A 27622-nucleotide genomic window follows, 5' to 3' on the forward strand; every position below is an offset into this window, starting at 1 on the left:
CCTGGGGGAGGGTGACCTGGTGACTCAGCAGGTGACAAGAGGACAGAGAGAAAGCAGAGCCACCTGCTACTCTGACTCCCCCATTCCAGACAGCAGCCCTCCCCCAGGGTTGTGGAGAGCTCTGGGCACGTCCCAGCAGCCCCATGAGGAGTTCCCACGCCTGAGGGCTGAGTCTCAGAGGGGCCCCCGGCTGACAGGTGTTTGTGGAAGGCCCAGGCCAGGCCCCGGGCTGGGCAGTGACAGCAAGCAGGGTGACAGGGCACGTGGTGTGTGCCACCACCAGCACAGTGAGTCCATCAAGGAGCCCACAGCTTGAGGACGGGCACAGACAGACATTTATAAGACGTGTTAAAGCGGAAGATGGATGCTGGGAGATGGACGTGTCCATTTCTCCATTGGGGAGGGCAGCCCTTCTTTACTGGGCACCCACGGTGTGCTGGGCTGTGTTAGGTTCTGGGGACATGGCAGTAAAGCCAGCAGGCCTCATGCCACCTGCACGGTGCTTACCCTGTAATGCAGACCCCCTGCCTGACTAAACGGGCTCCTAGCACTCCAGGGCCAGGTGAGGCACCAGGTCAGCCAATTTGGGGCCAAGGATGGCCCAGATTGCAGCCTCTGAAGCCTGGGTGGTGGGCAAGGATCAGGGAGAAGGGTCGGGGACAGGTCACATGGACTGGGGGGCTGATCCCAGGGGTGGTGTGGGGAGGAATGGCTGGAGGGGATCTGCTCGCCCACTCCCGCCCCCCAGGGCCCCACAGGAGGCTGGTGAATACGAGGTGCAGTTGGCAGCCAGTGCCAGCCCTGCGCTTGGTACTGGGTGGAACTCTCAGCATTGGGAACCCCCCTAGCCACCCTGGAGAAGTGGACGATGTTTGCCCACTGAAGGGGAGCCAGTTCCCCAGGTTCCCCTCAGACTGCAGCAGGCACTGGGGGGCTGGACAGAACCCCCCATCCCCCCGCGACTGTGGACACCTGGCTGCTGCCCTGATGGACTCCACTAGTTCCGATTTTCACACGTTTGGGGCAAAAAGTGCTTACTGTGCAGGCACGGTGCGTCCAAGCGATGCAGATGGCTGACGGCAGGAAGGGACCTCTCCGCGCAGTCCTGTTCCCCATTGTGTGGCGTCTTTCCAGAGACGTCTCAGTGTCAGTTCACATGGTGATGGTGGCAGAGGGGACTCAGAGTCAGAAGTCAGCTCCTGACCTTGCCTGTCTGTACACTGTCAGCTCCGCCCTGGGCTGTCCTGGGGGGCCGTGTGCCCAAAGACTATTGCAGAACTGAAATGTGGGATGTCCTAGAAGTTTCCCCCTGAAGAAGTGGTCTTGAAAATGCATGATAATCCCAGGAGGTGAGACACCTCTCTGGACTTGGCTAGGACTTGGGTGGGGGCGGGCAGAGGGGACCCGTGGTGACGCCTGGCTACCTGCACCCTTGCTCATGTCTGATCTGGGAAGGGGGCCTGGTCTCAGGACAGAGGGAGGGGTTGAGTCAGGTTGGGAAACGGAGGGGAGCACGGTTAGTCTGAGGAGGAAGGCCCGGCCTCCCCCTTCCGGCCCCGCGGCTGGCAGGGCTGCTGCTCACGCAGGTGCCAGGTGGGCAAGGCATGCTCGGAGCGCCGTGTCAGACGCTGTCCCTGGTGCTTGGCCACCGTGCTGTACAGATGACAGGTCTTTCCAGAACCAGCAGTGAGTCAGCAGTGCCTTTGGGGGGTGGGGGAAGGGAAGGAGGGGTGGAATCGATTTATTTTTTAAACAATCCTTAAGAATCTTATTAGTCAGAAAAGTTAAAACGACCTGATGAAGTTCACGTAATCAGAAGTGCATCAAGTAGGACAGCAACATGTTCCGCATCTCCTCCTTCCACATTCCTGTGGGCTTAAACATAGATAGCATCTCTTCCTCCGTTTCCCCGTCCACCCCCAAGTACGGCTTGCTCTTTCAAAATAACCCTCGCGAACTTCCCAGCGTGTGAATATCTACTTTGCTCCTTTAGTCACTGTCACATTCGCCGTGGTCTGGGTGTCAAGTGATGTATTCAGCCGACTCCCTCTTATACGCTTGTGTCCAGATTCTCTTTGTTCATAGAGTCACAGTGAACATTGGAAGGGGGTGTGTGTGTGTTTAACGTTTGAAGTCGTTCTGAAGAATGAATTCCCAGAAGGGAAATTATCGGTGCTGATAACCTTGGAATATGATAACTTTATATTCTGATGACCTTGGTCAAATTGCCGGTGGGAAGGTGGTGCTAATTTATACTAGAAGGAGCAGTGCACAAACATCTTCCTTTTGTGACTTGCGTGTCTTCCCGTAGGGAAAGGGAACAGCTTTTCATCTGTGTCCCACGTTCCTGTTTCCTCTGTGAATTGCCAATCTATGTTTTCCGTTAAGATGGCTTATCTTTTATTGATGTACATTTCTTCTTTATATATTTATAATATATTTTTATATATTTTTGGCTTGTTGCAAACTTTTTTGTAATTTTGATTTTTTTCTTTTAATTCAATGGCATCTTTTTAATTCAATGGTATGAGTATTAAATATTTTAGTCATGGAAACTCGATCGTTTTCATTTATGACCTCTGTGTGCCTCTTTGAGCCCCAGTTTCTGTTCTTTCACATACGGACAGTCCCACTAACCTCACAGGGTTGTTTGAGGATGAAATGAAGGAACGGGGTCTAGTGATCAGCCGGTCAGCCAGCCTCCAGCCCCTTGGGTATTTCTTGCAGGGAACTGACCACAGCCGGTTGAGTTTGCTGCCATCGGGTCTCTCCAGCAGTGAGCACGGGTGGCTCCACCATCACGGGGCGATGGAGGGAAAGGGAGCCCCAGGCTGAGATTGTTGTGAGTAATGTCCCCACCTGACAGACAGTCGTTAGGAAGCAGACACAGCTCCTGTCCTGCAGGCTTGGTGTCCTCTCAGCTGCCCCAGTACATCTGGCATGGAAGGGTCCCTGGAAGCAGTATCTCCCCTCACAGGCTCCAGCAGACCTGGCTGGAGTCAGGCAGCAAAGGCCTCTGGTGACTGAGCACCCTGGCAGGCTGGATTCCTGGGTGCAGAACACTGTTCCCAGGGGAGTAGGCTCGGAGCCCGATAGGTTGTTAGGTCCTCTCCCTGCAAGCGCCAGAGGCCTCCCTCCCTGCAAAGCCACTGACAGTCATCAGGAGAGAGCCTCTGGAGTGGGTGGGGACAGATGGGGGCGTGTCCTGGAGTTGCCCTTGGAGTCCAGCCTGACTAGTGCCCTGGGGGTGTGGGGAAGGCCCTTAACCTCCCAGGTGTACACTCCTGTGCAGCTCCTGCTGCCCGGGGAGTATTTTAGTCAGTCGTTCCTGTACTTCCTCTTACGGAGAGTCGTCTGTCACACACATCTTGTTCCTGGTTTTGGCCCTCGATGCTCAGTATTCAGTGTTAAGGGGGAAACCGGCAGAGCGAAGCAGGAGAACTTGGGGATGTGATTGTGGGGTTGGGATCACTTACCTGATGACTCTGGCTTTGTCTCTGAACCTCTTGGAACCTTGATTTCCTCCTGTGACAAATGGGGAGGGGTGGTCCCTGTTTCCTCGGTGTTTGTAAAACACCCAGCAAGGTACTGACCCTGCCGTCTGGGCTCCAGAAGTTTCCCTTGTCACTAGTGGCTTCAGTAGCTAATTTTCCAATAAAATATCCTGTTTTCTCTAGAGTGGTTTTCTGAGTAGTTGATGAAATATGTAATGAGCTTCCCCTGCTCCTTTAGGATAAGCTGGGACCACACAGGCCTCCCTGGGCAACTCCTGGAATGAGAGATGTGTGATCGGTCCTCATTTGCTCTCCAGGTTAAGGAAGCTCCTGATTGCGCCAGAGGATTGAAAATATATTCACCAGTTCTTTGCGGGAGTGACTCTCTGAGTTATGGAAATATGCATTCAGTTTTTTCTCATTGGAGATGTTCACATATCAACGGAGGCTGTTTGATCTTAAAAACAACAGTGTAGTCCTGCCCTTCTGCGGTGGTCTCAAAACCATAAGTATGTGACATGTGAATGGACTGGCTTTCAGCCCTGCCTGGCCGCCGCCCGCCCCGTATGCACATGGGGCCCGCCCCGCTGTGTCATGGGGGACGGTGGTTCTGAGCCCGTCGCCGGGACAATTTCCAGTCGTGTCCCAACAGCAGGCTCTCTGGGGACAGGTTGGTGAGTTTCATTCTGCACTTGGAGACCACCAGCCACCCAGAATATAGAGTGGGTATCGTTATGAAGTACACTCCAGGAGAAATGGCCTCCCGCGAAGGGCCGCAGAGCCCTTGTAAATCCCCCCAACGATCAAACAACACAGATGCGGGCCCGCTCAACCTCTGTTCTTCTGTGACAAGGGATGGGCGTCATTTACGCTCCCTTTGGAAGCTGGGGTCCGCGTCATTTTGCCGGTGGCCTTTGTGCTGGGCTCCTATTCAGCCCGCCCCATCATCTGAATAAGCCGCCGCTGTCATTGTCCCCGAGGTTACTCATCAACTGCCTGCCGGCCCGCCCGCCTGCTAGGGGCTGCCTGTTTCCATGGTTACCGCCTCCACTGTAAATGTGATCCCAGAGCCTTGGGGGAGGGGCTGCAGCACCTCCATCTAAAAGGGCCTCTCCATTAGGCCGGTGAAACCCTGCACCAGGGTTTTGCTGCCACGTTATGGAGAACTTGCCTTGTGTCCGTTGTGTCCCATGGGGGCTGTGAGCCCAGTTTTCCTGTTAGAGCAGCGCTGGGAGGGCTGGCCGGGCTGTGGGCTGTGGGAGAGCGCCTGGGGTGGGGTTACAGCAGGAGAGACTGGGTCCCGTGGGAGATAGGCATCCTGGGGGCCCGGTGCGTTCTGGGGGTTCTGGGGGAGACGGGACTGGCCTTTGGCTTTGGGGAGGGGATTTGCAGACAGTGGAGGGTGTAAGAGGGAAACTGGCAGAGCCATTGGCACCTGGCAGCTTGGGGTTCTGAGAGGCGAGGGTGGGGAATGCTGGGAGGTGACTGGGCAAGGGTGGACAGACCGGGGGCCCAGTAGGAAGCGGACTCGATTCAGTTTTCAAAGTTCCTGCAGATTATTCTGCAGTGGAGGGTATCGATGGGGGCCTGGGTACGCCCCATGTGTTGCTGTTACAGCAAAGTAGTGACTCTTCCTTGAGACCGAAAGGTTTGGGTGCGTGTGCCTTGGGTGCGTGTGCCGAGGCTGCTTGAAAATAGTTGTGTAGAAGTGGATTTGCTGCATCCAAGGATGAGGGGTGTTTAACTTTTGGTCAAATTACCAAATTGTCTTCTAAAAGCGCATGCCTAGTTGACATTCTTGTCACAGGCTCCGAAATTTGTTAATCTCTCTTCCCCAAGCTTGATGTTATCATTGTCTAAAATGTTTGCCAATCTGATGGGTAAAAATAGTCCATTGTTTAGTTTTCACCATTCTCTGATTCCTTTGAGGTGGGGCTTCTTTTCAAATGCTTATTGGCCGTTTGTGTTTCTTCTGCGGCCTGCCAATTCCTAGTCTCTCTCTAGCTGGTTTCTGGTTTGGAGTTTAGCATTCCCGACCCCAGGATCTTAAGTGTCCCACGTTTTAATGTAATGTTTCTTACAGTCTTACCTTCCGGTCACGTATGGCTCTTTAATTTATTGTGTTAATTTGGGGGTAATGGTGTGTGGTAAAGCTTTAGTTTTTCCAGTTGTCTCAATGCCTTTTATTTGCAGACTCTGTCCCCCTCTCTTTGAGATGCCACCTTTGTCACAAACTACGGAGGAAATGTCTCTCACTCTCCCAAGTAACTGTTCCGACCCCACACCACTGCACCTTTTTTTAATTACTAGGTCGTACCTCGTAGCTTGTTCTGAAAGCTAGAGGAGCATATTCTCTTCCATTGTTCTTTTTTATAATTTTCTTGGGCTGTTCTTATGGATTTTCTCTCCTAAAGTAATAAATACTTTATAAAGTTCTGTTACAGTTTTTAAAACTTCCGTAGGAATTTTGGTGAGAAGTATCATTGTATTTATGGATTACTTTTTGTCGTGGGTTGAATGGTGGCCCTCTCCCAAAGCAATCCACCCAGTGCCTGCAGATATGACCTTCATTAGAAAAGGGGTCTTTGCAGAGATAGGTAAGCTAAGGATCTCAAGAGGAGATGCTCTCAAATTAGGGGCCCTAAATCCAGTGACAAGTCCTAAGAAGAGAAGAGAAGACAGAGAGAAGGACGTGTGAAGAGTTCGGCAGAAATTGGGGTGATACAGCCTGAAGTCAAGGGCGGCCGAGGACTGCTGGCCACACCAAAAGCTGGGAAGAGGCAGGTTCTCCTTCAGAGCCTTCAGAAGGAACCAGTTTTCCCGAGCCAACCCATTGGTTTCAGACTTCTGGCCTCCACCACTGTAACAGAATAATTTCCCATTGTCTTACGCCACCCAGTTTGTGGTAATTTGTTACAACAGCTCCAGGGAACTAATACACCTTGGAAGTGATATCTTTGCAATATTGTTTTTCTCTCTAGAAACGTGGTATGTTTCTTCATTTCTTAGAGTCATCTTTTATGCGCTCTAGTAAAATCAATCCCGTTCTCCACATACAGATTTCATGTTAGTCTTATTTCTAGGGATTTTATGGGTTTTGTGGATGTCGTAAAAAGGACTCTTGTTTTCAATTACATCTTTTCACTGGTTCTTGCTGGATGTTGAAAAGTAATGAATTTTTGTCTGTTGATTTTGCGTCCAGCCACCTTCTCAAGCTGTCTCATTAATTAAAATAATTTTTTAGTTGATTTCTCCAGGAGAGCTGTCATGTTGACTCTCAATAACATAGGTTTTGTTCCTTTCAGCTAGTTTCCCCTTCTCTTTTTCTCCCCCATCTTTGTTTGTGGCCAAGTGGATTTCACGCGCTCGGACCCTGTGCAGCCCCTGCTCGTTTGTTCACCAGCAGGATTAGGGTCTTCTGGGCTCCCTCTGCACCTGAGACCTGTGGTGGCACTAGTTGTTGGCAAGGAGGTAGCTCACTTCTGGCAGCTTGTGAAAATTTATGTTATTCATTCACTCAATCAGTATTCATTTAGTATCTTCTATTTGCCAGACACTGGTCTAGATGCTGAGTGTGCAACACCGTACTATTAGGTTGGTGCAAAAGTAATTGCCATTTTTGCAATTATTTTTAACCTTTTAAAGTACAATTATTTGTGCACCAACCTAACAGTAGTCTTAGCCCATGCAGGAAAGCAAGGAAGAAACATAGAAACCTAATGCTGCTGTTGTTATAAATAACGTAATATATGAATAACAACACTGCTGTTATTCACAGATGCTATAGTTACATGCAAGGAAAATCCACAAAACATTCAAATACATGATTAAAATTATATGTGAGTTCGTAAGGTTGCTGGATACTTGGATAATATACAAAATGGAATGTGTTTCTGTGCACCAGCAGTAAATGGGGAATGAAATGAGACACGTGATTTTTAATAGCATAACAAGATCAAATCGCCGGAAATAAATACAATAAGAGATGGGCATAAAACTAAAAAACCTGATTGTGAGAAATTCAGGAAAACGTAAATAACTGGGGGTTTAACCATGTTCATGGATGAGAAGACTCAATATAATAAAGATGTCATTTCTCCCCTGACTGTTGTATAGATTCAGTGTAATACTAACCAAAACCCACAGACTTTTAGGGGAAATTGAAAAGACTGACAAACTGATTCTAAACTTTACACGTAAATGCATATAAAATTTATATGTAAAAACATGTACATTTACATGTATAAATACATGTTAATGTACATATATTTTATATGTATACAAAATTATATGTAAATTTTATATGTAAATAAAATTGGCCAGGAAGAGCCAAGGCAAGGTGGGGGACATGTCTGCCAGTAGCCAAAGGGTTACCAGGTGGGCCAGTGGAATCTACTAGAGAGCCCAGAAAACAGACTCCGTGTGTTTGAAAGTGTAAAAGATCAAGTTATAAGGAATAAAGGCATCATAGGCCTGAATTACACTTGATGACAATGAGTCTGTACTTGCCTTGTTGTTTTTTCTGAATATGCTTCATTCTGAATATCCTCTTTTGACGTGCCTTGCAGTTTACTAACCTTCTTATCAGCTGGGCCTAATCTATTCTTAACCCCATCTAAAACTGGCAGGTCCCGTCCCCAAGGGTTAGGGTCCTGTGAGGTGGTCGTGAGTGGTTCTCCCAGTCACCTGGACACCCAGAGGTCAGGTCAACTCCGCGCCCACTTTATCGCTCTGTCCCTGAACAGGTGCTCTGCCCCAGCAAACTTTCTAGATGGGCCACTCAGTGGGCAAGAGAGAAATGTACACAGACAGAGATGAGGGTTTGCACCTGGTGGTGGCACCCAGCAGGCCCCGGGGCTGGACAGGATTTGGTTTCGCCTGTTCTATCATATACTGTTTTTCCCCTAAAGAAATGTTCAATGTTTTTTTGTTTATTATGTCTACCTTTTAATCCTACATCCTATTACTGAGAGCTATTTCTAATCTGGAAGAAAGTACATCAAGGAAGGAAGAACACAAGCTACTGGTTTTGAAAATCAAGGGGTCAGTTATATGGAAAAGAGAAGCAAAGAGGTAATTTTTGTCCATGGTTGGGGTTAGGCCAGGAAGCCTTTGTACTGGGAATTGAAACAGGACTGAGTTTCTGAGCGAAAATTACATACCCTCCCTGTTGCTTCTTTATATCTGAAGTCTGACAATTCGCGAACTCATCCTAGAAAAAGTGCTACACACCTCATTGCTGAGTATCACTATGGTCTCCTTCGAAGTCCTCCCCTTGGGAAGCTATGCAGTGACCACAGCACCTAGTCCACCCTTCAAAGCCATTTTGGAACTTTTTTTTCTGTAATGGCCATCAGAGCTGTCGTCGTATTACCCTTGATGTCCTGAATGTCATCAAAATGTCTTCCTTTCAGTATTTCCTTTATCTTTGAGTAAAGAAAGAAGTCATTGGGGGCCAGATCAGGTGAGTAGGGAGGGTGTTCCAATACAGGTATTTGTTTCCTGGCTAAAAACTCCCTCACAGACAGTGCCGTGTGAGCTGGTGCATTGTCGTGATGCAAGAGCCATGAATTGTTGGCGAAAAGTTCAGGTCTAACTTTTTCATGCAGCCTTTTCAGCACCTTTAAATAGTAAACCTGGTTCACTGTTCAGTTGGTACAAATTCATAATGAATAATCTGTCTGATGTCAGAAAAGGTGAGCAACATCATTGCAACAAGGTCACGACCTTAATTGTCAGACTGATAAGTGATGCGTGAACATACAGCTGAGACCATGGATGGCCAACACTATAAAATTAAAGGAGAATTTTATGAGAAGTGGAACTTCCGTGTTGAAACAGCACTAGCCTTTGAGCCTGGACATGTCGACAGCACCAGGCACATTGGCCAGCATCATTCCTGGATTGAAGAGGGGGGCCTGCAACCCTGGATCTGCCTGGAGCTTGGGGAGTGTCCTGGAGTGGACGTCGGGCTCTGGCCATCGAGGATCACAGTGGCTTGACCATCCCCTTCTCTTCCCTCTGCCTCTGCCCAACCTGGTGTCATGACAGTTGGTCCCTCTGTGGGTTTTGACTCAGCCTGCCTCACTTCCCTGCACTTAACACAAAGAACAGAGTGACTTAAATTTTCTCCTTTTTGCTAGTTTACAAGAAAAACTTAAAAATAAAAACTTTCAGGCTGGGTTTCTTTAGTTCAGTGGTTCTCAAATGTGGGTGAGTTCATTACCTCACGCCCCTCCAGGAGACATGTGACAATGTCTGGAGATGTTTTGGCTGTCACAACGTGTATGGGCGGGTGTGTTACTGGTATCTCCTAGCGGCCCGTGTCCTTCAATGCAGGGGAGAGTCCCGGACAGCAAAGACTGATAAGCTCAAGTGCCTCTGGTCGGGGTGGGGAAACCCTGCTTCAGGGATTGTCGTCTTGTGCTGCTGGCTGCGTGTGTCCAACTTGGCTCCAGGGTTTTGAACTTACTGGAAGAGCAAACCCCTTCACAAGGCAGTGGGGCATGGCGGGCAGCAGGGGCCCGGGGGCCCACTGTCCCTGGACAGACATGGGTTTGCATTTTGGCACGTCATTAACCAGCCAAGTGACCGTGGGCAAGTCACTTAACCGCCTGACCCTCTGAGGCCTGGTCTATAAAACAAGGAAAATGAAACCTGCCCCGTAGGACCCCATGGAGAGATTGGATGAAGTGCGGGGTGCTGAGGCAGGCCAGGCTGGGCCTAGGGCGGGGTGGGGAGGACGGGAACAAACCAGGGGCCGTCTGTGCCTGAGCACGGCCAGCTGTGGCACCTGCAGGAGTTTGGTGTGGATTTTTTCGGTGTTTCCAAAGTGAACTCCAGCCCCCGATGTCTGCAGGCTGCAGCAGGTGCCCTAAAAGTGGCCAAGGGAGGGAGGCCAGCCTGTGTTCCTTGTGTTTGGTTCATTCCCTTCAGGTCGCGTCTCAGGTATTTTTTGAGTGAAATTGATGTAGGGCTATTTCTCTCTGAGTCCCCAAATGATGGAGGGGACTTTTGAATGAGTGCCAGGATCGTGATTTGTGAGACCGAAGAATGGAAACATGGACCCAGGAGAGGCGAAGAGTTTTAAAAAGAGGATAGTTCATGGAAAGCAAAGGGTCAGAGCTCCCGAGTGGGAGGGGATCCCGAATGGGGGTGCCCCGTGACGGAGGCAAAAGCTCTTACTTTTATACCTTCCCTTGCCTGTTTGGGGAAGGGGAGCTGGTGCCTTTTAATGGAATTCATTTACCAGGTTTGTTCTGTTAGTCCGTCCTAAAGGTATTAGCAAAATAACCTATTCCTATCTATCAGATCTGCTCCGTTTGTCAGGCCAAAAGGAATTCTATGATTAACTTCAAGGTGCTGTTACACGTTGTGCTGGAGCAAAGGAGTGATTTCAAAACCTGGAGTTTTAGGATATGGCTGTCTTTTGTTTATTCCACCGGGGACCTCCCTGTCTACCTAGCAACGTACTAACTAACCTGTCTCAAAATGATTATGGCTCTCGAGTGCACAGGTGAGCGCCTGACTTGTCTCTCACTGTGACATGAAACGTTTAGACTGAGAACAAGAGCACTTGGATGGAGGCTGTAGGGAGAGTGTTTCAGGCGCCCAGATCGGTGAAAACCTGGAACATCTTGGCTCCCGTCCCATCTCCTCCCGGCTGGAGGAGACCAGGACCCTGAGTGCGCTCTGGTGGACATGCAGCGTGACTCTGAAAGCAGTCTCCAGCACTGTGTCATTTGGCCTGGTCACCACTTGTAGGGGTGGGGGATGGGTCGGGGTTGGGGGGTAGCGCAGGGGAAGGGCTGGCCTTCCCACCCACCCAGCCTGGCAGCGCTAGGTCTGTGTCTGCACTTCCAGCCTCCACAACTTGCTGTCCTTGGGACCTGGAGGACACATGGTATAGGAAACATGAGCATTTCCGGGTACAGACTGAAAGCTGCTCTCGGACTTATGGGAGAGAGACGCAGCCCCGCAGCCCTACCTCAAGCACTGGCTCTGCGGCGCCTCTCTGAATCCAGGGAGGATTTGCAGCGGCCGGGGCGCCTGGACCTCGGCCGCCTTTCTCCGCTGTTAGCCAGCCCCTCATGGTGGGGCCGATGGTGGAGGGGATAAGTTCGGTCTGGTTCTGCCCTTAGCCGGAGCTGTGGGAAAGTGTTAATAGTTATAAGTGCCTTGTCACAAAACTCTCACCCCCTCCCCTTTGCCACTGGGCCAGGAAGAAATAACCCCAGATAATGACTGGCTGGCACTTTGGGTGGTGAGCACTGGAGGAATTGGGGATAACAGCAATTTGTTGTCAATTTCAAGCAGAGAAAAAGCACTTGGGCCTCTTAAGACCAGTCACAAACTCAGTAATTATTCACATCAGCAGAACTAAATTCCTGGCAGTTATTTTTAGGTCAGGGTATATAACCAGTGGGAGGGCAGCCTGGCCCTGGCTGTGAGGTGTGGGCACTTCTGGGGACTCGAGCTGGGTTATCCCTCCTGCCACCGTGACCCCAAATGTCCATTGCTAAAGAGAGAGCTGCTGCGGTGCAATGGAGGAGTTTCCGCAAGCTGTTTCTAGAAACGTTCCCGCTGTGGGGTTGGGGGAGGCGTTTGTTCCCTGTGTCCTTCAGCGCTGTGTGCGGGGCTGTCCTGGGCTTCTCCCAGCCCTGCACTGAGCCCCGTCCTGGTACCTTTCTCTGCACACCTGCCCTTTTGAAGTGCTGGCTGTGGGCTCCGTGATGAAAGCCACACTCCCCTGTCATGCAGGGTCTCTGGTCCTGCTCCCGCTCTCGGTGTGTGGACACAGAGTATGGTGAGGCCAAAAAGGAACACCCACGGAGCCATAGATAGGGGAGTCAGACCACTATACTCTCCCTGGCGGCTGGGCCCGAAATACAAGAAGCAGGAGTCACATGATCCGCAATCCGCCGTCCGCTTCTCTGCCAACCAACCTCACTTACTAACTGCACTCCACGCTTCCTAGCGTAGCCACGGCAGTTATATTAGTGGCCAATGGCTCACTGGTTACAGCTGATGGCCAACTAGTCACAGCTGACGGCCATCTACTACCTGAGCCAGCACCTTTCCACGTGAGGCCGAGAGCCTGGAAACTGCTCTCTGGGGCTCTGTCCCCACAGCCCCCTAACAGTCCCACTGGGTCCACACACGTGGGCACACACGAGTCACTGGTGCCTCTGTGGACGCTCCTTGTCGCACACGTTGGCTCAGCAGCCACGTCCCCCAGACACAACCTGGTGCTTCAGATCCCAGGACGTCCCCATGTCCCCGCGGCCACCACGGCCCTTGAGGCCGAGTGGGGAGGGCGTGGGCCTATAGAACAGCTCCCCGGTGAGTGCCTCGGAATGAGGGAATCCACCGCTTCCATTGTCATCAAGTGCAGGGACATAATAGGGACGGTTACCAGCTTTGACCACAGACTGACCACAAGCCTTCACAGCTCCTCTTCCTGCCCGCAGTGCCCCCATCCTACTGCAGCTGGAGCTCAGGGCAGGTGTCTCCCCCAACCTCCAATCAGCACCCTGACACCCCTTACCCATAACCCCCACTCTCACCCCGACACCCCTCCCCCACACTCCCCACTGTCACCCGACACCCCTCCCCCACACTCCCCACTCTCACCCGACTCTTCTCCCCCACACTCCCACTCTCACCCCGACACCCCTCCCCCACACTCCCACTCTCACCTGACACCCCTCCCCCACACTCCCCACTGTCACCCGACACCCCTCCCCCACACTCCCCACTCTCACCCGACTCTTCTCCCCCACACTCCCACTCTCACCCCGACACCCCTCCCCCACCCCCCATTCTCACCCGACACCCCTCCCCCACCCCATCTCACCCCGACTCCCCTCCCCCACACTCCCACTCTCACCCTGACACCCCCTCCCCACCCCCCTATTCTCACCTGACACCCCTCCCCCACACTCCCACTCTCACCCTGACACCCCCTCCCCACCCCCCTATTCTCACCTGACACCCCTCCCCCACACTCCCACTCTCACCCTGACACCCCCTCCCCACCCCCTTATTCTCACCTGACACCCCTCCCCCACACTCCCACTCTCGCCCCCACACTCCCACTCTCGCCCCGACACCCCTTCCCCACCCTCCCACTCTCACCTGACACCCCTCCCCCACACTCCCCACTCTCACCCCAACACCCCTCCCCCACCCCCATCTCACCCCGACACCCCTCCCCCACACTCCCACTCTCACCCCGACTCCCCTCCCCCACACTCCCACTCTCACCCCGACACCCCCTCCCCACCCCCATCTCACCTGACACCCCTCCCCCACACTCCCACTCACCCTGACACCCCCTCCCCACCCCCTTATTCTCACCTGACACCCCTCCCCCACACTCCCACTCTCGCCCCCACACTCCCACTCTCGCCCCAACACCCCTCCCCCACCCCCACCCCCATCTCACCCCGACACCCCTCCCCCACACTCCCACTCTCACCCCGACTCCCCTCCCCCACACTCCCACTCTCACCCCAACAGCCCTCCCCTACCCCCATCTCACCCCGACTCCCCTCCCCCACCCCCATCTCACCCCGACTCCCCTCCCCCACACTCCCACTCTCACCCCGACACCCCCTCCCCACCCCCCTATTCTCACCTGACACCCCTCCCCCACACTCCCCACTCTCACCCCGACACCCCTCCTTGGCACGTTCCACATTGTGATTGTGGCCCTGTCACCCCCGCCTGGCTGAGGATGCCCTGAGGGCCAGACGGGGCTTCTCGCTTGGCATCTCTAGGTCTGGGTCTGGCACACAGAGCTACGCACATTTGCTGAATTAATGAGTGATGAGAATTTTAATTAGCTCCTTTGAGTTTAGGTTGCTGATTGGATCTTTAAAAGACTTGTCATACCAAATCCTTTTTCGTTCTAAATGAGTTGTGAATGTAGTCAGCTCGGCAGCCTGTGTGGACTTATGTCCTTCTCAGGACACTGGGTACTTCAGAGCAACTACAGTTTGTTACGCTAACTCATCTCCTAACCACGTAATGACAGGATATCTGATATCAGATTAATCTCTTCCATCTGTCCAGACCCACGCCCGAGGCGCCACTGGGAGAACTTGGAGCTAGCGCTCTCCTTCAGAAGCTCGGAAGTGTGTGTGATTGAGTGAGTGTATGCGGGTGTGTGCGTGATTGTGTACATGCACGTGAGCGAATGAGTGTGCGTATATGCATGTGCACAAGTGTGTGTATGAGTGTGTGTGAGTATATGTGAGGGGACAGAGCCCCAGAGAGCAGTTTCCAGACTCTCGGCCTCATGTGGAAAGGTGCTGCCTCGGTTATTAGATGGCGGTCAGCTGTAATGAGATGGCCAGCCGCTGTAGCTGGGTGGCCATCGGCTGTTACCAGTTAGTCGTTAGCCACTAATATAACTGCCGTGGCTACACCAGCAGGCACGGATTGGGGCTGGCAAATGGATTGTGGATTGCGGATCATGTGGCTCCTGCTTCCTGTGTCTCGTCCAGCCGCCAGCGAGAATATAGTGGTCTGACTCCCCTGTCTGTGGCTCCGTTGTCGTTCCTTTTTGGCCTCACCATGTCCTGAGTTCTTGTGCGGGGCGGGGAAGCTGAGTCCCTGCATTGCAAGGTGCACGTGTATGTGTGCGAGTATATGATGTGTGATTGAAAAATATGGTCAATGTTTAAACTTTAAAGACACATTGCCATTAACACCCCCTCACAACACTCCCCCCTCGCTTTGAACACACTCTTCCCATCCCATCGTACTTGCCACTTTCTGCAGCAGTTCTGGAAGTCCTCTTTCCTGAGTGTCTTTAGTGGCGCTGTCCTGGCTGCCTCCGTGTCCTGAATCATTTTGACTTTGGGGAAGAGCCAGAAGTCGCCTGGTGCCAGATCCAGTGAATAAGGTGGATGAGGACATTCTGTAACGTTTTTATTTGACAGAAATTGCCATATACCAGAAGCGATGTGTGACACAGAGCGTTGTCATGATGGAGGACTTACACTTTAAAACACACCTTCTCTCCACCGTAGCTCACACCCGATTGACTGCACCGAACACGTTGAAACTTGTCCCACACTGTTACTGAGGTTCCACACGCCGCTTCCCGTATTACAGATCCTGCCTTTCCGTTGGATGACACTCGGCAGCAGTGTTTACTGTATGTTTTGATCACAACGGAAAGGCTCTGTGTCACACATCGCTTCTGATATGGCAAGTTCTGTCAAATGAAAACATTACGGTGTGTCCTCATCCGCCTTATTCACTGGATCTAGCACCATGTGACTTCTGGCTCTTCCCCAAAGTCAAAGTGACCATGAAACGTAGATGTTTTGCATCGATTCAGGACATCGAGGCAGCCACGACAGTGCAAAGAAAGACACTAGTGAAAGAGGACTTCCAGAGCTGCTTCAGAAAGTGGCAAGAACGATGGGATAAGTGTGTTTGAAGTGAGGGGGAGTATTTTGAGGGGGATTAATGGCAACGTGTCATTTACTGTGATAAATTTTTTTTATTTAAACATTCACCGTATTGATAACACCTCGTGTGCATATGAGTGTATAGGAGTGTGTGTGTATGTGTGAGTATATGTGTGTGTATGGGAGTGTATGCGAGTGTGTGAGTGTGCATGACTGTGAGTGTGAGGGGGCATGCTGTGCAGGAGAGCAGGACGGGAGGCCCTGGCCATGCGCACAGTAGGTGCTCAGTGGAGGGTTCCTCCTGGGAGCCAGGTGGCCTGCAGGAGTGGAGACCCAACTGCTTTCAAGGGCTGACAAGTAGGGGTGGGGGGATACCGGGCCAGGACCCATTGCAGAGAACATTCCGTGTGGACCGTGTTTCACTGTGTGATTTTGAACAGTACCTGAAACATTAGGGTATTGAGATTGAGTCATGAAGTGTGTCATTGTAGTGAAACCGCACCGTGGTTCACAAAAGCAGAACACAGTTCTGTTTCTCCCTCTGTCCGAGGGCAGCTGCTGACCGCTCCAGTTCCAGCCCATTCCCCAGACTGTGGGGCCTGTGCATTCACAATGTCACTGCAGGAGCCTGGTGCGTGCTGCGTCCAGACCTGGACAGATATGGACCCGGAATTGTGCCCGCCACCCATCTTGGACACGCAGCCTCTGCTCCTCAGCAATTTGGAGACGCACGGACCCAGGGTGTATTATGAAAGAGATGGTGTCAGCCAGCCAGATGTCATTTTCAGCTTCATTTGAGATGCTGCCTCCTCTCCAGGCCCCCCTGGTAATGAGCCAGAGGCAGCTGCCTCGCTGTGCTGTGCAGTCTGCCAGCTCACGGGCCTCGTCCCGTTCAAACGGAGTTCTGAGCCGTTCTTGAATCTTCTCGCTCACCGACCTCAGAATTGGCCTACAGCTCATTAATTTCAGGGAGGAAGTGGTGGTGGTACAAACAGTAAATGTGAGCATGGAGGGGTCTTCCAGTAGAACCACACGTGAGGTGGGAAGGAGTTTTTGTCCCGCTCTGAATACTAGAAACCGATTTTGCCATCTGGATGTAGGGGACAGGTCTGAAAGAAATAAATGGAAAGACTCAACTACAGAAGAGCATGTCATAAGGCGTAATAAAGACGTGAGAAGAAAGGATGCTAAAATCCTCGTTTCCCCATTTGCTGAAAGGTGCGCTGGGCCTGGGAGGGCTCTAATTTTTCTCTCCTGCTTCTTCCACTAGAGTTCCTGGTTAATGATCGAAAACTCCTGTGTCTCCCCCTTCTAATGTCATGCTCAGTCAGTCTCTTGAAATTTAGGGGTGGAATTTTCTTAGCAAATATTTAACCAGAAAAACAAAACAAAAAAAACAACAACCCCACTTTTCTGTTCTCACTAACAGTTGTGATGTAAGTTGCAAATTAATAGACGTCTGGGCCACTTTTTGATCTTTTCCTTTAAAGAAAATGATTCGCCACCTCTTCACTCAGTTGGAGGGAGGGGCCCCTGGAAGTAGCTAAGGTGATCGGTCGGTGGTTGTACCCCACTGATGGTGGGGGGCCAGGCTGGGTGCTGCCTCCCTTCCCCTGTAGCATGTGGGTGAGGACACAGAACGCTCATTCCGGCATCTCTGATGACCACGTCCCCTGTGGGCAGCACCCCGTGCCTGACCAGAGGGGGTGCAGAGTAAGTGGCTGAGGGGCCTTCACATCGTGTGAGGTCAGCTGCCCCCTGGCTCCTGACTTGTGGGGCTAACCCACCAAGGGGTCAGGGGCTTAATATAGCTTCTCAGCGGTATTTGTATTTTAGAGGAGGTCTCAATGAAATTATACTGGAAGGAACTTCAGGTCCCCTGAGTGAGGAGACATTGGGGGATCAGGAGGGTGGCCTTCTAGTCCCCATCAGACGCTGGACCCTCTGTCTGTTGAGGAAGGCTAAGGCTGCAGCAGCTGCTGCCGTGGGCTGGGCTGGGGCTGAGCAGCCATGCAGGAGGGCCGTGTGGATGCCAGGTGCCCTGCCCAGGTCCCCACCACTGCAGCTGGTCCACCTGCAGCTCCCTCTCTCTTGCCCCATTCTCCTGGGTTTCTGGGCTGAGGCCCTCGGGGCCCTTCCCTACAGGTACGTCAGAGCTCGCTGGGCCTGGGAGCCCGGGAACATTCTGACTTTCGTCTGGCTTCGTGCACCTGTGCTCAGTTGTGTTTACTTACCTGGAGGCCAGGGAAACAGTACCTGATGCTATGGGTTCCGGTTGCCTTTGTTGTTACACACTTGCTCTTAAATAGGTACAAATTATTGGTATTAGAAATTCTTGCATCTCCCTCTCCTCATTAAGCCACCGTAGTTAATAATTATTTTCTCTCTAGAAAGCGTTTGTGTAAAACAGCTGCCAGGTGTCCCTGTGCCATTTCGGGAAGATCATGACCTGTGTCAAAGGGGCGAAGCCTCTCTGGGCCCTAAATCCCTTTTCATGGAACAGTAGACTCTGCTCCGGCCCCCTCACTGGGTTGTGGGGAAAGCAGTAGAGACACTAGGTAATGAGTCGTGTGGGGGCCGGAGGTCCCATTGTGCTGGGTTTACTAATGAGCAAATGAGGCAGGGCCCGTTCAGGGCCTTGTCACCAGGGTTCCCAGAGACAGTCAGAATTTCAGAGGCGCTGCTGGCAAGTGTGGGGGTGGGGGCCAAACCAGGGTCCAGCATGTCATGTCGGAGAAATAGAAACTTCCAGAATTAGGCAAAGCCCCGGGACCATTCTTAAGCCTGTGCGTGCAGGTGACACATGCAGAACTCCAGTTCAGGAGAGGAGTGAAGAGGGAGAGATGGCACATGTGTGCGCTCACCTACATGTTACCTGCCCCCTCCCGTAGGTCAAGGGTCACCTGCTGATTTGACCAGGTAGCTGGAGGAGGAGTGCACTGTAGTGTCCACCCAGAGGGGTGGTGGTGGGTGGCACTGTCAGAGCCAGAGCCTGGAATGTTCCCACTGGCACCTCCTGTCACTCCCAGATCTCTGGGCTGGCAGTGAGCTGCTTGTGAGTGGCCTCACCGAACTTCGAGCAGGTCCCCGGGCTCTGCGGCCAGCAGGCTGGGCTGGGTTGGTGTGTTTGTTAGAAATCTCGTCTATGGTGCAGCTCTCAGGCTGCCAGCTGCTCCTTGACTCGGCCACGGGAGTGTCCCCCGGGCTTGAGAAGAAGGCACGGCACTCACTAGCTCTTTTAAATCCCATTTGGCATTAAATCTTTGCCTCAGGGAACTTTGCCCATTTTCCCAGAACGGGGCAGAAGGGCGGCCTGCCTGGCTCTGGCAGGGAAGCAGGAGGCTGGGCGGGCTCCCTGTCGTCAGAGGGAAGCCCCCGTCGTGGCTGCCAGGAGGCGTGGAGGCCCCGGGCCCTGAGCCGGCCCTCCTGGTCTGGTCTCCAGCAGCCTGTGTCAGCCCAGTGATATAACTGCGTACACCAGGAAGGAGTTTAGTGAGGTTAGACTCCTGGATTGTCAGTCAGTGCTTGAAATAACATGAGAACCAGCGAGAGCAGAAGGTTCCTGGAGAAACTCTCAGGTAACCCCACTGAAGCCAGAGGCAGGGTGCTTTCAGTGTGGACGTGTGACCCTGCCCGGGTGCCAGGTTTCTTTCCCAATATGTAGTTTATAGTATGATCGCGGCAGGAGCATTAGTGCCACCTAAGCAGCAACTTGGGGTTTCACTGGGAGCCACGGTGAGAAGATGGCTCTGCTCTCACAGCCCTGGTTGACCTCTGACCTCGGGCGCCACTTGGTTTTAAGGACATCATCCTAAAAATGCCTTTTATAGTCCCCCCCCCCCTTTGGATGTTCTCATGCAAAATAAAGCAGATTTTTATTTGAGTCAATTCTTGACTCTGTTTTTTTTTTTTTTTAAATTGAGGTGAAATTCACAAAATATAAAATTAGCCATTTCGAAGTGAGCAAGTCAGTGGCATTTAGCGCACGCACAGTGTTGTGTGACCACCACCCTCTGTCTGGTTCCAGAACATTTCCATCCCCACCAGGAAGCCCCACGCCCATTAAGTAGTCACTCCCCATTCCCTCCTCCACCAATTTGGTTTCTGTCTCTATGGATTTGCGTGTTCTGGACATTTCATATAAATGGAGCCATACGGTACGTGGCCTTTTGTGTCTGGCTTCTTTCACTTTGCACAGAGGTTCTGAGATCCATCCATATGGTAGCAGGAATCAGCGCTCATTTCTTTTTGAGGCTGAATCACATTCCATTGCATGGAATTACAAAATTACAGTTACAAAATGTAAACATTTTGTTTGTCCATTCATCAGTTGATAAGACATTTAGGTTTCTACTTTCTGGCTATTGTGGACAATGCTGCTATGAGCTTTTGTGTACACGTTTTTGTGTGGATGTATGTTTTCAACTGTTTTGAATTCCACCCAAGAGTGGAAATCCGGGTCACACGTTAATCCTGTGTTTAACTTTTTGAGGAATCCTTAACTCTTAAGTGAAAGTTCTTCATCTTGACAAGAATACACTTTGTTTGGGTCATCCTACAGCTGCTGTAGCTTGGGGCCAGGCTGGACACTTGCAGCTGTGAGCAAACCTTCCTGTGGGATCGTGGGCCTGTTATATACTTCAGCCTCTGGAAGGTTCCATCCAGTATAGACATGATGAGCTAGGTCAGGATTGGAGAGGGGTTTCAAGCTCCAGAGCCCTGGCTGTCCCTCTGAGTGAGGCATGGGTACAACATGGCACAGCTAGAGGAGGGGACCATGGTAAGGGTCATTTTAGGTGAAGGAAGAATGGGCCAAGGACCTCAGATGGGAAGTGGAAGGTGCATACTGTAGCCGGGGACTAGGCTTGGGGGCCTGCGGGAGTGTGGTTATCACCCAAAATAGGAGATGAGCACGAATGGGGTGTGGGGAGGCATTGGGGCCTGGGGATCAGGCACCTGGGGGTGGGCTTGAGGCTGGCTGACTGATACCTGTAGCGAGGGGGTGTGACGACCTCGCCTCCAGCAGGGAAAGCAGTGGTGGAAATGACAGGGGGTAGGATTCGGGTTCCAAACAAGGGGAAGCCCAAGATGGGCTGCTTTGGTAGGTTAGGATGGACCCTCCGTCCCCATTGTCAGGCTGAGATCACAGCACACGTGGGGGCAGGAAGGGGCTGCTGGCTCTGCCCTCTTCATCCCCGGTGCCAGGCAGCGCTGCGTCAGCCCTTTAGTGCCTGGCACGTTGATTGCCAGGTAAACACGCGGCGCGCCGAGAGCAAGTGTGAGTGTCTGGGTGTTTGTGCAACACCTGCAGGAGCCTTCTCGGTGGTGGGGCAGGACTGCAGCGTCTGCTGGCCGGAGTGCCCGCGGGCCTGACACCAGCATTTGCCCCCGTTGTCACCCTGTTGCTGTGAAGTGAGCCGCGCGCATATCCCGAGACTGGCTTGTAGCTTCAGCTTTTGTTGTCCATACAAGAGAGAAACCAGACGCCCTCCAGGTAGTAGATCAAAACATTGCACCTGTTGTCTGCCCTCAATCTGGCCTCAAACAAACAACAAACCCACTGCAAAATCCACTTCAAAGTCCCCGGCTCTGGGCCCTTCCCTGTGAGGCCTGGGATCACCCTCCCGGGGTGGGGGTGGGGGCAGGAGGACGGACAGGAGCTCAGCCCTTGTCTCCAACTGGCCGGCCCAGTGGATGCAGCGTCAGCCGGCGGGCATCATGGGCTGTGCCAACCAGGCCTGGCAGGGCGTCTGCGATAGGAGCCAGAGGGACCTCCCGAGACTACGAGGCACACGGGACGCGGTGACAGAAACCCACGGCTAGTGCTCATGCTTCCCCCGACCCTGGCTGCATCTCCAGCTGCCGGTGGCCCAGACGCCCTGGGGTCCTCAAGGCCCCGCATGTTCAGAAACTGGCCCCTGCTCCTCCGTGTCCTCAGTGGACCTTCTCAGACCGGGACACGGTCCTCTGAGCCTCTGTCCATGTCGGTGGGCATGAGCCCAGCCGGTCTGGGGACCAGCAGTGGTGCCCCTCGTGGGCTACGGTGGGAACCGAAGGGGCAGTAACAGGAAAGACGTTAGCGTGGAGTCGCCAAGGGCAGTGACGGAGCCCCGTCCATGCACAGGCCCCGTCCAGGCCATGAAGACATTTCTCCTGCGTCCACCCCACCAGGAGCCCAGGAGGCCACGCAGCATCGAAGGACATCCACCCGCCTCTACGGCCTTGTCTCCCCACAACCCCCGTATTCCCATCTGTCCTGGGTGCAATAGTGTCTCCCCAGTTCATGTCCATCCTGGAACCTGAGAACATGGTGACATTTGGAGATAGGACCTGTGCAGATGTGATCAAGGTAAGCTTTGAGATGAGGTCACCTGGATTCGGTGGGACCCAATCCAACAGCTGCTGCCCTTGTACGAGAGGGGAATTTGGACACAGACACACACGGGAGAAGGCCACGGGAGAAGGCCACGTGACAACGAGGCTGAGGTTGGAGCTTTGCGTCTGCAAGCCAAGGAACATCAAAGGACGGCCAGCAGCCACAGGGCGCCCGGAGAGCCATGGAGATTCTCCCTCAGAGCCCCCAGGGGGATCCAGCCCCACTGTCACCTTGGTCTTGAACTCCTGGCCTCCAGGCTAGAGGATAAATGTTTAAGCCGCCCAAGTCTGCAATGCTGTGTCACACCAGCTCCAGGACACTGACTTGCCAGGCCTTGTTGCTTTTTTGCATTTGTGCCTGGAAGACATTTCCTCTCCACACGTGTGACAAACTCCATCCTTCCTCAGAGACGCACCTCCCTGCTGCCTCCTCCAGTCATCCTGGCACCACGTCTTGAAAATGTGTCTCTGTCCCCTGTCCCCCGCGTGGCAGCTTCCCCCGGTGTCCCAGGGATAGGTCCTCCTCGAGGGACAGGCTGCACCGTCCACGAAGACTTGTGAAGCTCTTCTCCACGTACATTGTCTGGGGTTTTGTGGGAGTACCTGCTGATGAGTGTCCTCACTCTGCCATCTGTTCTGTCTCTTTCCCATTGTGACTTAGGGACAATGAGGTGACTCAGATATCCAGCCCAGCCAACTTAAGTACTAAGCAAATTCATTGTCTCTCAGGACCTGGAGTGTCCAGGATGGTCCACGGTCTCGAAAGGGACTAATGGTAAGGTTGATAGAAAGGTGCATATTTTGTTTTCCAGTGCATTTGACGGGAGTTAGTATTTCATGCTGTTTGCTGGTCATGTCGTCTTGTCCCTGACTAAAGATGTCTGTTCCTGGAATGTGACTTTTTCTTCCTGGGCATTTCTCTGTGCCGTGAAGGGCATTCCTTCTGAGCTGCCTGCAGGAGGGTCCGAGTGCTGGAGCCCCACCCTACCCGGGGGGCAGGGGGGGGCAGGACAGCCCAGAGCACCCAAGACGATCTGAGCTTTGAGCCAAAAATCAGCATGACCTTCGCTTCTTGGGCCAGAACAAATCCATATGTGATTTAAGAATGAAAGGATGTTTCATAACACTGCCACCAGGAAACAGACAAGCAGTATCCTATATCCAGTATCATAATGGGCCTTTGCAAAGAAAGAGAGAGAGGGGGAGGGAGGGAGGGTGGGATGGAGGAAGAAGACCCACAAAAAAATAGGAAAATGGAGTCTCTGATGCCATTTGTGCAAATGTCCACATTGAGGTTAGAGATGCCACTGGAAACCTTCATTCTTCCTGGGTCCCTCACCCCCCACCTGGCCCCCATCCTCCTTCCCTCTCTCCCACAAATGTTTATGTAGCAGCTCCGAGTGCCAGGAACTATTCTAGCTGAGACGGGCTCAGCAGGAACAAGACCTACAGGTTCTCAGTCCTCCCTCATGGACTCATGGGGGTGGCGGTTGGGGGGGGGCAGATATAAACAAATAAGAATAAAATCAGGCTGTAGCTGCCCCTGTGCAGGAATTAAGGTGGGGGTGTGGCGGGGGGGGGACACATGACGGGGGGGCACATGGTGGGGGGGACACACAGAAGGCCCCTCTGGTGCGGGACATTCCGCTGAGGCCTGGATGGCCAAGGCAGCAGCCACAAGAAACGCGGTGCTTCAGGCAGAAGACATGGTGTGCAAAGATCCTGGGGCAGGAAGCAGGAGCTGGGGTGACGTGGGCGTGTCACTGTGATGAGGGGAGGGTGACAGGGACAGACCATGTAGGACCAAAAGATAGGGTAAGCAGTATGGGTCTTATTCTGGGGGCTACTGGGGGCCACGAGGGAGTGGCACAATGAGATTGACTTTTTAGGACAACTGCTGGGGCTGCAGTGTGAGGACCATGATGGAGGGAAACTGAGGCAGTTGCAGGTCCAGCCCACATTCCAGGGGAGGGGAATAAATACTCCCTCTTGTGTGTGGGGGGGAGTGGCCCTCTTGTGGGGGAAGAAGGGCCATTTTTGAGGCTCTTTGTAACATGTGCTTTGCCGTTTCCTTTTGCCTTCATTTATTTTTCCTCCTTAGTTGTTAGTAACCGCCACGGCCCTTTGCGTGGGAGCTGCACATGCCGTGTGGGATGTTGACTTTTGTGCTGCATTCAGAGCAGCCCTCACCTTGCAGGCCTCTGGGTCTGATGCCGGCCTTCGAGTGCCCTCCCCATACAAATACTATTTTCGTTTTCTAAATTCAGCCCTGCCAGGTCATGGTGAGGACTAGACGTGCTCGGGGCCCGGCTCAGAAGCCATGAGTGTTACTGGGGTGGGAGCTGGGGCCTCCCTCCAGCCAGCTTCTGTTCCTGGGCATGAAGCTTCCCTGTGTCTCAGTTTTACTCCTTTGTCCAATGGATGTTGCCAGTTTTCTCAGAATCTCAGAACCTCAGGTTGGCTGTGGCAGTTGCACAAGCACCCGACTGTGTTGTGACTTCCCAAGTGGTTCTGTCTCTCCTCTGTTTGGACAGGTTATGTGCTCTGCGAGGGGTGGGGTGGGGGCTTTACAGGCCAAGGGCTTACAGGCTTGCCCAGACGGCTCCGTGCCCATGGAAACTGGGGGCACAGACGGGGCCACATTGTGGGGAGAGGAGGGAGGGACGGCTCCGAGCTGTGGGGATGTGAATCTGAGCAGACTCAGAAGGATGCGATTTCGTCAGGTTTTCTCAGGTCCCTTGGCACATGTGAGGCAGGGCTGGGAGATGGGTAAAGGTCTCCTGGACCGGGGTGGTCGCACCTGTTAGGGTGCCAGGAAGGGAAGCCCTGGGGCTAGGCCTGGGATAGCTCCTCTGACTCTGGGCTCAGAACTGGTGGTGTGCTCAGCTCTGTAAGCAGAATATTCTGCCTTTTCCCATCTCAGAACCCTAAGGGCCTCGTTTCGTGACTTGTTTGTGTTGGCCGACGTGTAGCGTCACCTTGCGTGTCTTTGTAAAGCAGCGTGAGCTGCGTGTCTCCTGTCCTGGGCATGTAGAGATGAGTAGGACGCAGCTGAGGGGAGAGAAGCCTTCAGTACAGCAGAAGCCAAGGCCACGCCTGGGCGGGACCTGGGCCATCGTGTACACCTGCGGGCCCCTGGGGGGACATGGGCGGCATTGGGGTGGGTCTGCTGGTGGCTGGAACAGGTGCAGGGGTCGTAAAGTTGGGCTCTGTGTCCTCACAGGTCTGGGGCAAGCCTATGAGGTGGGGGTCACGGGGGCTGGATCATGGTGGTCATGGGGCGTCCTGCTGAGCGGTTCGGGGTCCCCTGGGGGCTTCTGAGCAAGATGAGCGTGAGGGGAGCTGTGCTGTCGGAAGCCAGGTGTGGCGGGAGAGGACTCGGGGCCGGGGAGTGGGGGGGCCAGGGTGGTGATCACGGGTGGGGCTGGCGGGCCCCCTCCAACTGACCCCCCCATGTCTTGCAGATGGTGTCCACAGCGTCATGGCGCTCTGTACCCTGCGGGTGACCATCATCACGGACGACATGCTGACCAACAGCATCACTGTCCGTCTGGAGAACATGTCGCAGGAGAAATTCCTGTCCCCGCTGCTGTCCCTCTTCGTGGAAGGGGTGGCCACGGTGCTGTCCACCACCAAGGAGGACGTCTTCGTCTTCAACATCCAGAACGACACGGACGTCAGCTCCAACATCCTGAACGTGACCTTCTCTGCCCTGCTCCCTGGCGGCGTCCGAGACAAGTTCTTCCCCTCAGAGGACCTGCAGGAGCAAATCTATCTGAACCGGACGCTGCTGACGGCCGTGTCCACGCAGCGCGTGCTGCCCTTCGACGACAACATCTGCCTGCGCGAGCCCTGCGAGAACTACATGAAGTGCGTGTCCGTGCTCAAGTTCGACAGCTCGGCCCCCTTCATCAGCTCCACCACCGTGCTCTTCCGGCCCATCCACCCCATCAACGGCCTGCGCTGCCGCTGCCCGCCCGGCTTCACGGGCGATTACTGCGAGACCGAGATCGACCTGTGCTACTCCAGCCCCTGCGGCGCCAACGGCCGCTGCCGCAGCCGCGAGGGCGGCTACACCTGCGAGTGTCTGCAGGACTTCACCGGTAGGTGTGCGTCCGCCATGGGCCCTGGGTGGGCGCAGGCTTGGCGGGAGAGACCTCTGCGAGGCGCGAGAGTCCCAGCTCACATATCGGGAGGTTCCGGGGGCTCCACCTGTCCACTTCCCTCCTGGGGAAATGGCCCAAGGGTAGATGCTGGGCCTGGGTGTCCGCCCCGTGAAACTTGAAATGATTTGGGAAGAGGCATGTCCTCAGCCAGCAGCAGGCGGGAAGAGTGCTTCCTGACCACAGCTCCAAGGTCCCTGTTGACCCCGAGGGACTTAAGTCACCATCCTTATGAGAACAGTGGGAGGGAGCTTATAGTGTGAGATGCGTCTAAAAAATACCTACATGCATGAAGCGACATGCTCTCCTGTTAAGTGGCTTTACATTTGAAGCACTTCATTCCAGATTTCAAGTTTAATGGGTTATCGTAAACAGTGTGCCTGGGACAGAAATCATGCGCTGTTAATCATTTGGGTCTAGAAAGACGTTCATGCTCTCACGCCTCATTGTCACTGTAGAAATGACTCATCTTCTCCACCGTGAACATGAACTTACCTTGCTCGAGACATCCTGACTAATCGCAAAGGGCATTGCTCCAAACACAGCCCACGGTTGTTTTTAAAAAGGGAAAGCTTGCCAAAAGCCGTACAGAAATGCACGTTCTAGCTTTGGCCTTCCATTGCCTGGCACCTAAAATGATGGCCCACTTGTAAAACAAGTTTACCGTGGCCCGACTGTGAGCGCGCTGTCTTTTGGAGAGCTGTCTGGGGATCAGGCTGGATTGGAGTCACACTGGAGGTAGCTTGGAGAGTCTTCCATGGACTGTGTGCTCGTCAGCGTGTTTAGTATAAACAGCTGAGAAATCGTTATCTGCAAGTGTGGGACATGGCAGATGTTTACCGAGCTTAGGATGGGGGTTTACAGCATTAGCAGGTATTTCTCAAGCAGGAAGAGAGAGTAAAGCTGGGGTGGGGCACAGAGAGAGGAAGGCAGCTGTGCGCAACGCTTTGCGTCAGATGAGGAGGAGAAGCCGCTGGAGAGAGGGCGTTTGGCAGCCTCAGGAGACGGGGGTGCGCCCCGGCTTGCTGTGTCTGAAGCCCAGCCTGTTTATAATCCGGTGGTGTAGCCACACAGCAAGGGAGGCACTTGACTGCCTGTCTCGTGCCCTCCCCTCCACTGACTACTTGTGGCCACCTGTCCGTCTGTCCTTCCCGTCTGGGTCTGC

General features: G+C 53.3%; 1 protein-coding gene across 1 annotated transcript in view; it reads left to right on the forward strand.

Annotated features, from left to right (window-relative positions):
- The window catches only part of CELSR1 (cadherin EGF LAG seven-pass G-type receptor 1), a gene marked incomplete at its 5' end in the record, with an annotated part of 132213 nt that overhangs the window by 23244 nt on the left and 81347 nt on the right, over positions 1 to 27622 (forward strand). Inside the window, one exon of the mRNA XM_081060677.1 lies at positions 25759 to 26397. Within this exon, the coding sequence (XP_080916803.1) occupies positions 25759 to 26397 (639 nt within the window). The remainder of the gene's footprint in view (positions 1 to 25758; positions 26398 to 27622) is intronic.

The sequence above is a fragment of the Rhinolophus hipposideros genome (assembly GCF_964194185.1).
Source record: "Rhinolophus hipposideros genome assembly, chromosome: 9".
NCBI classification, from domain to species: domain Eukaryota; kingdom Metazoa; phylum Chordata; class Mammalia; order Chiroptera; family Rhinolophidae; genus Rhinolophus; species Rhinolophus hipposideros.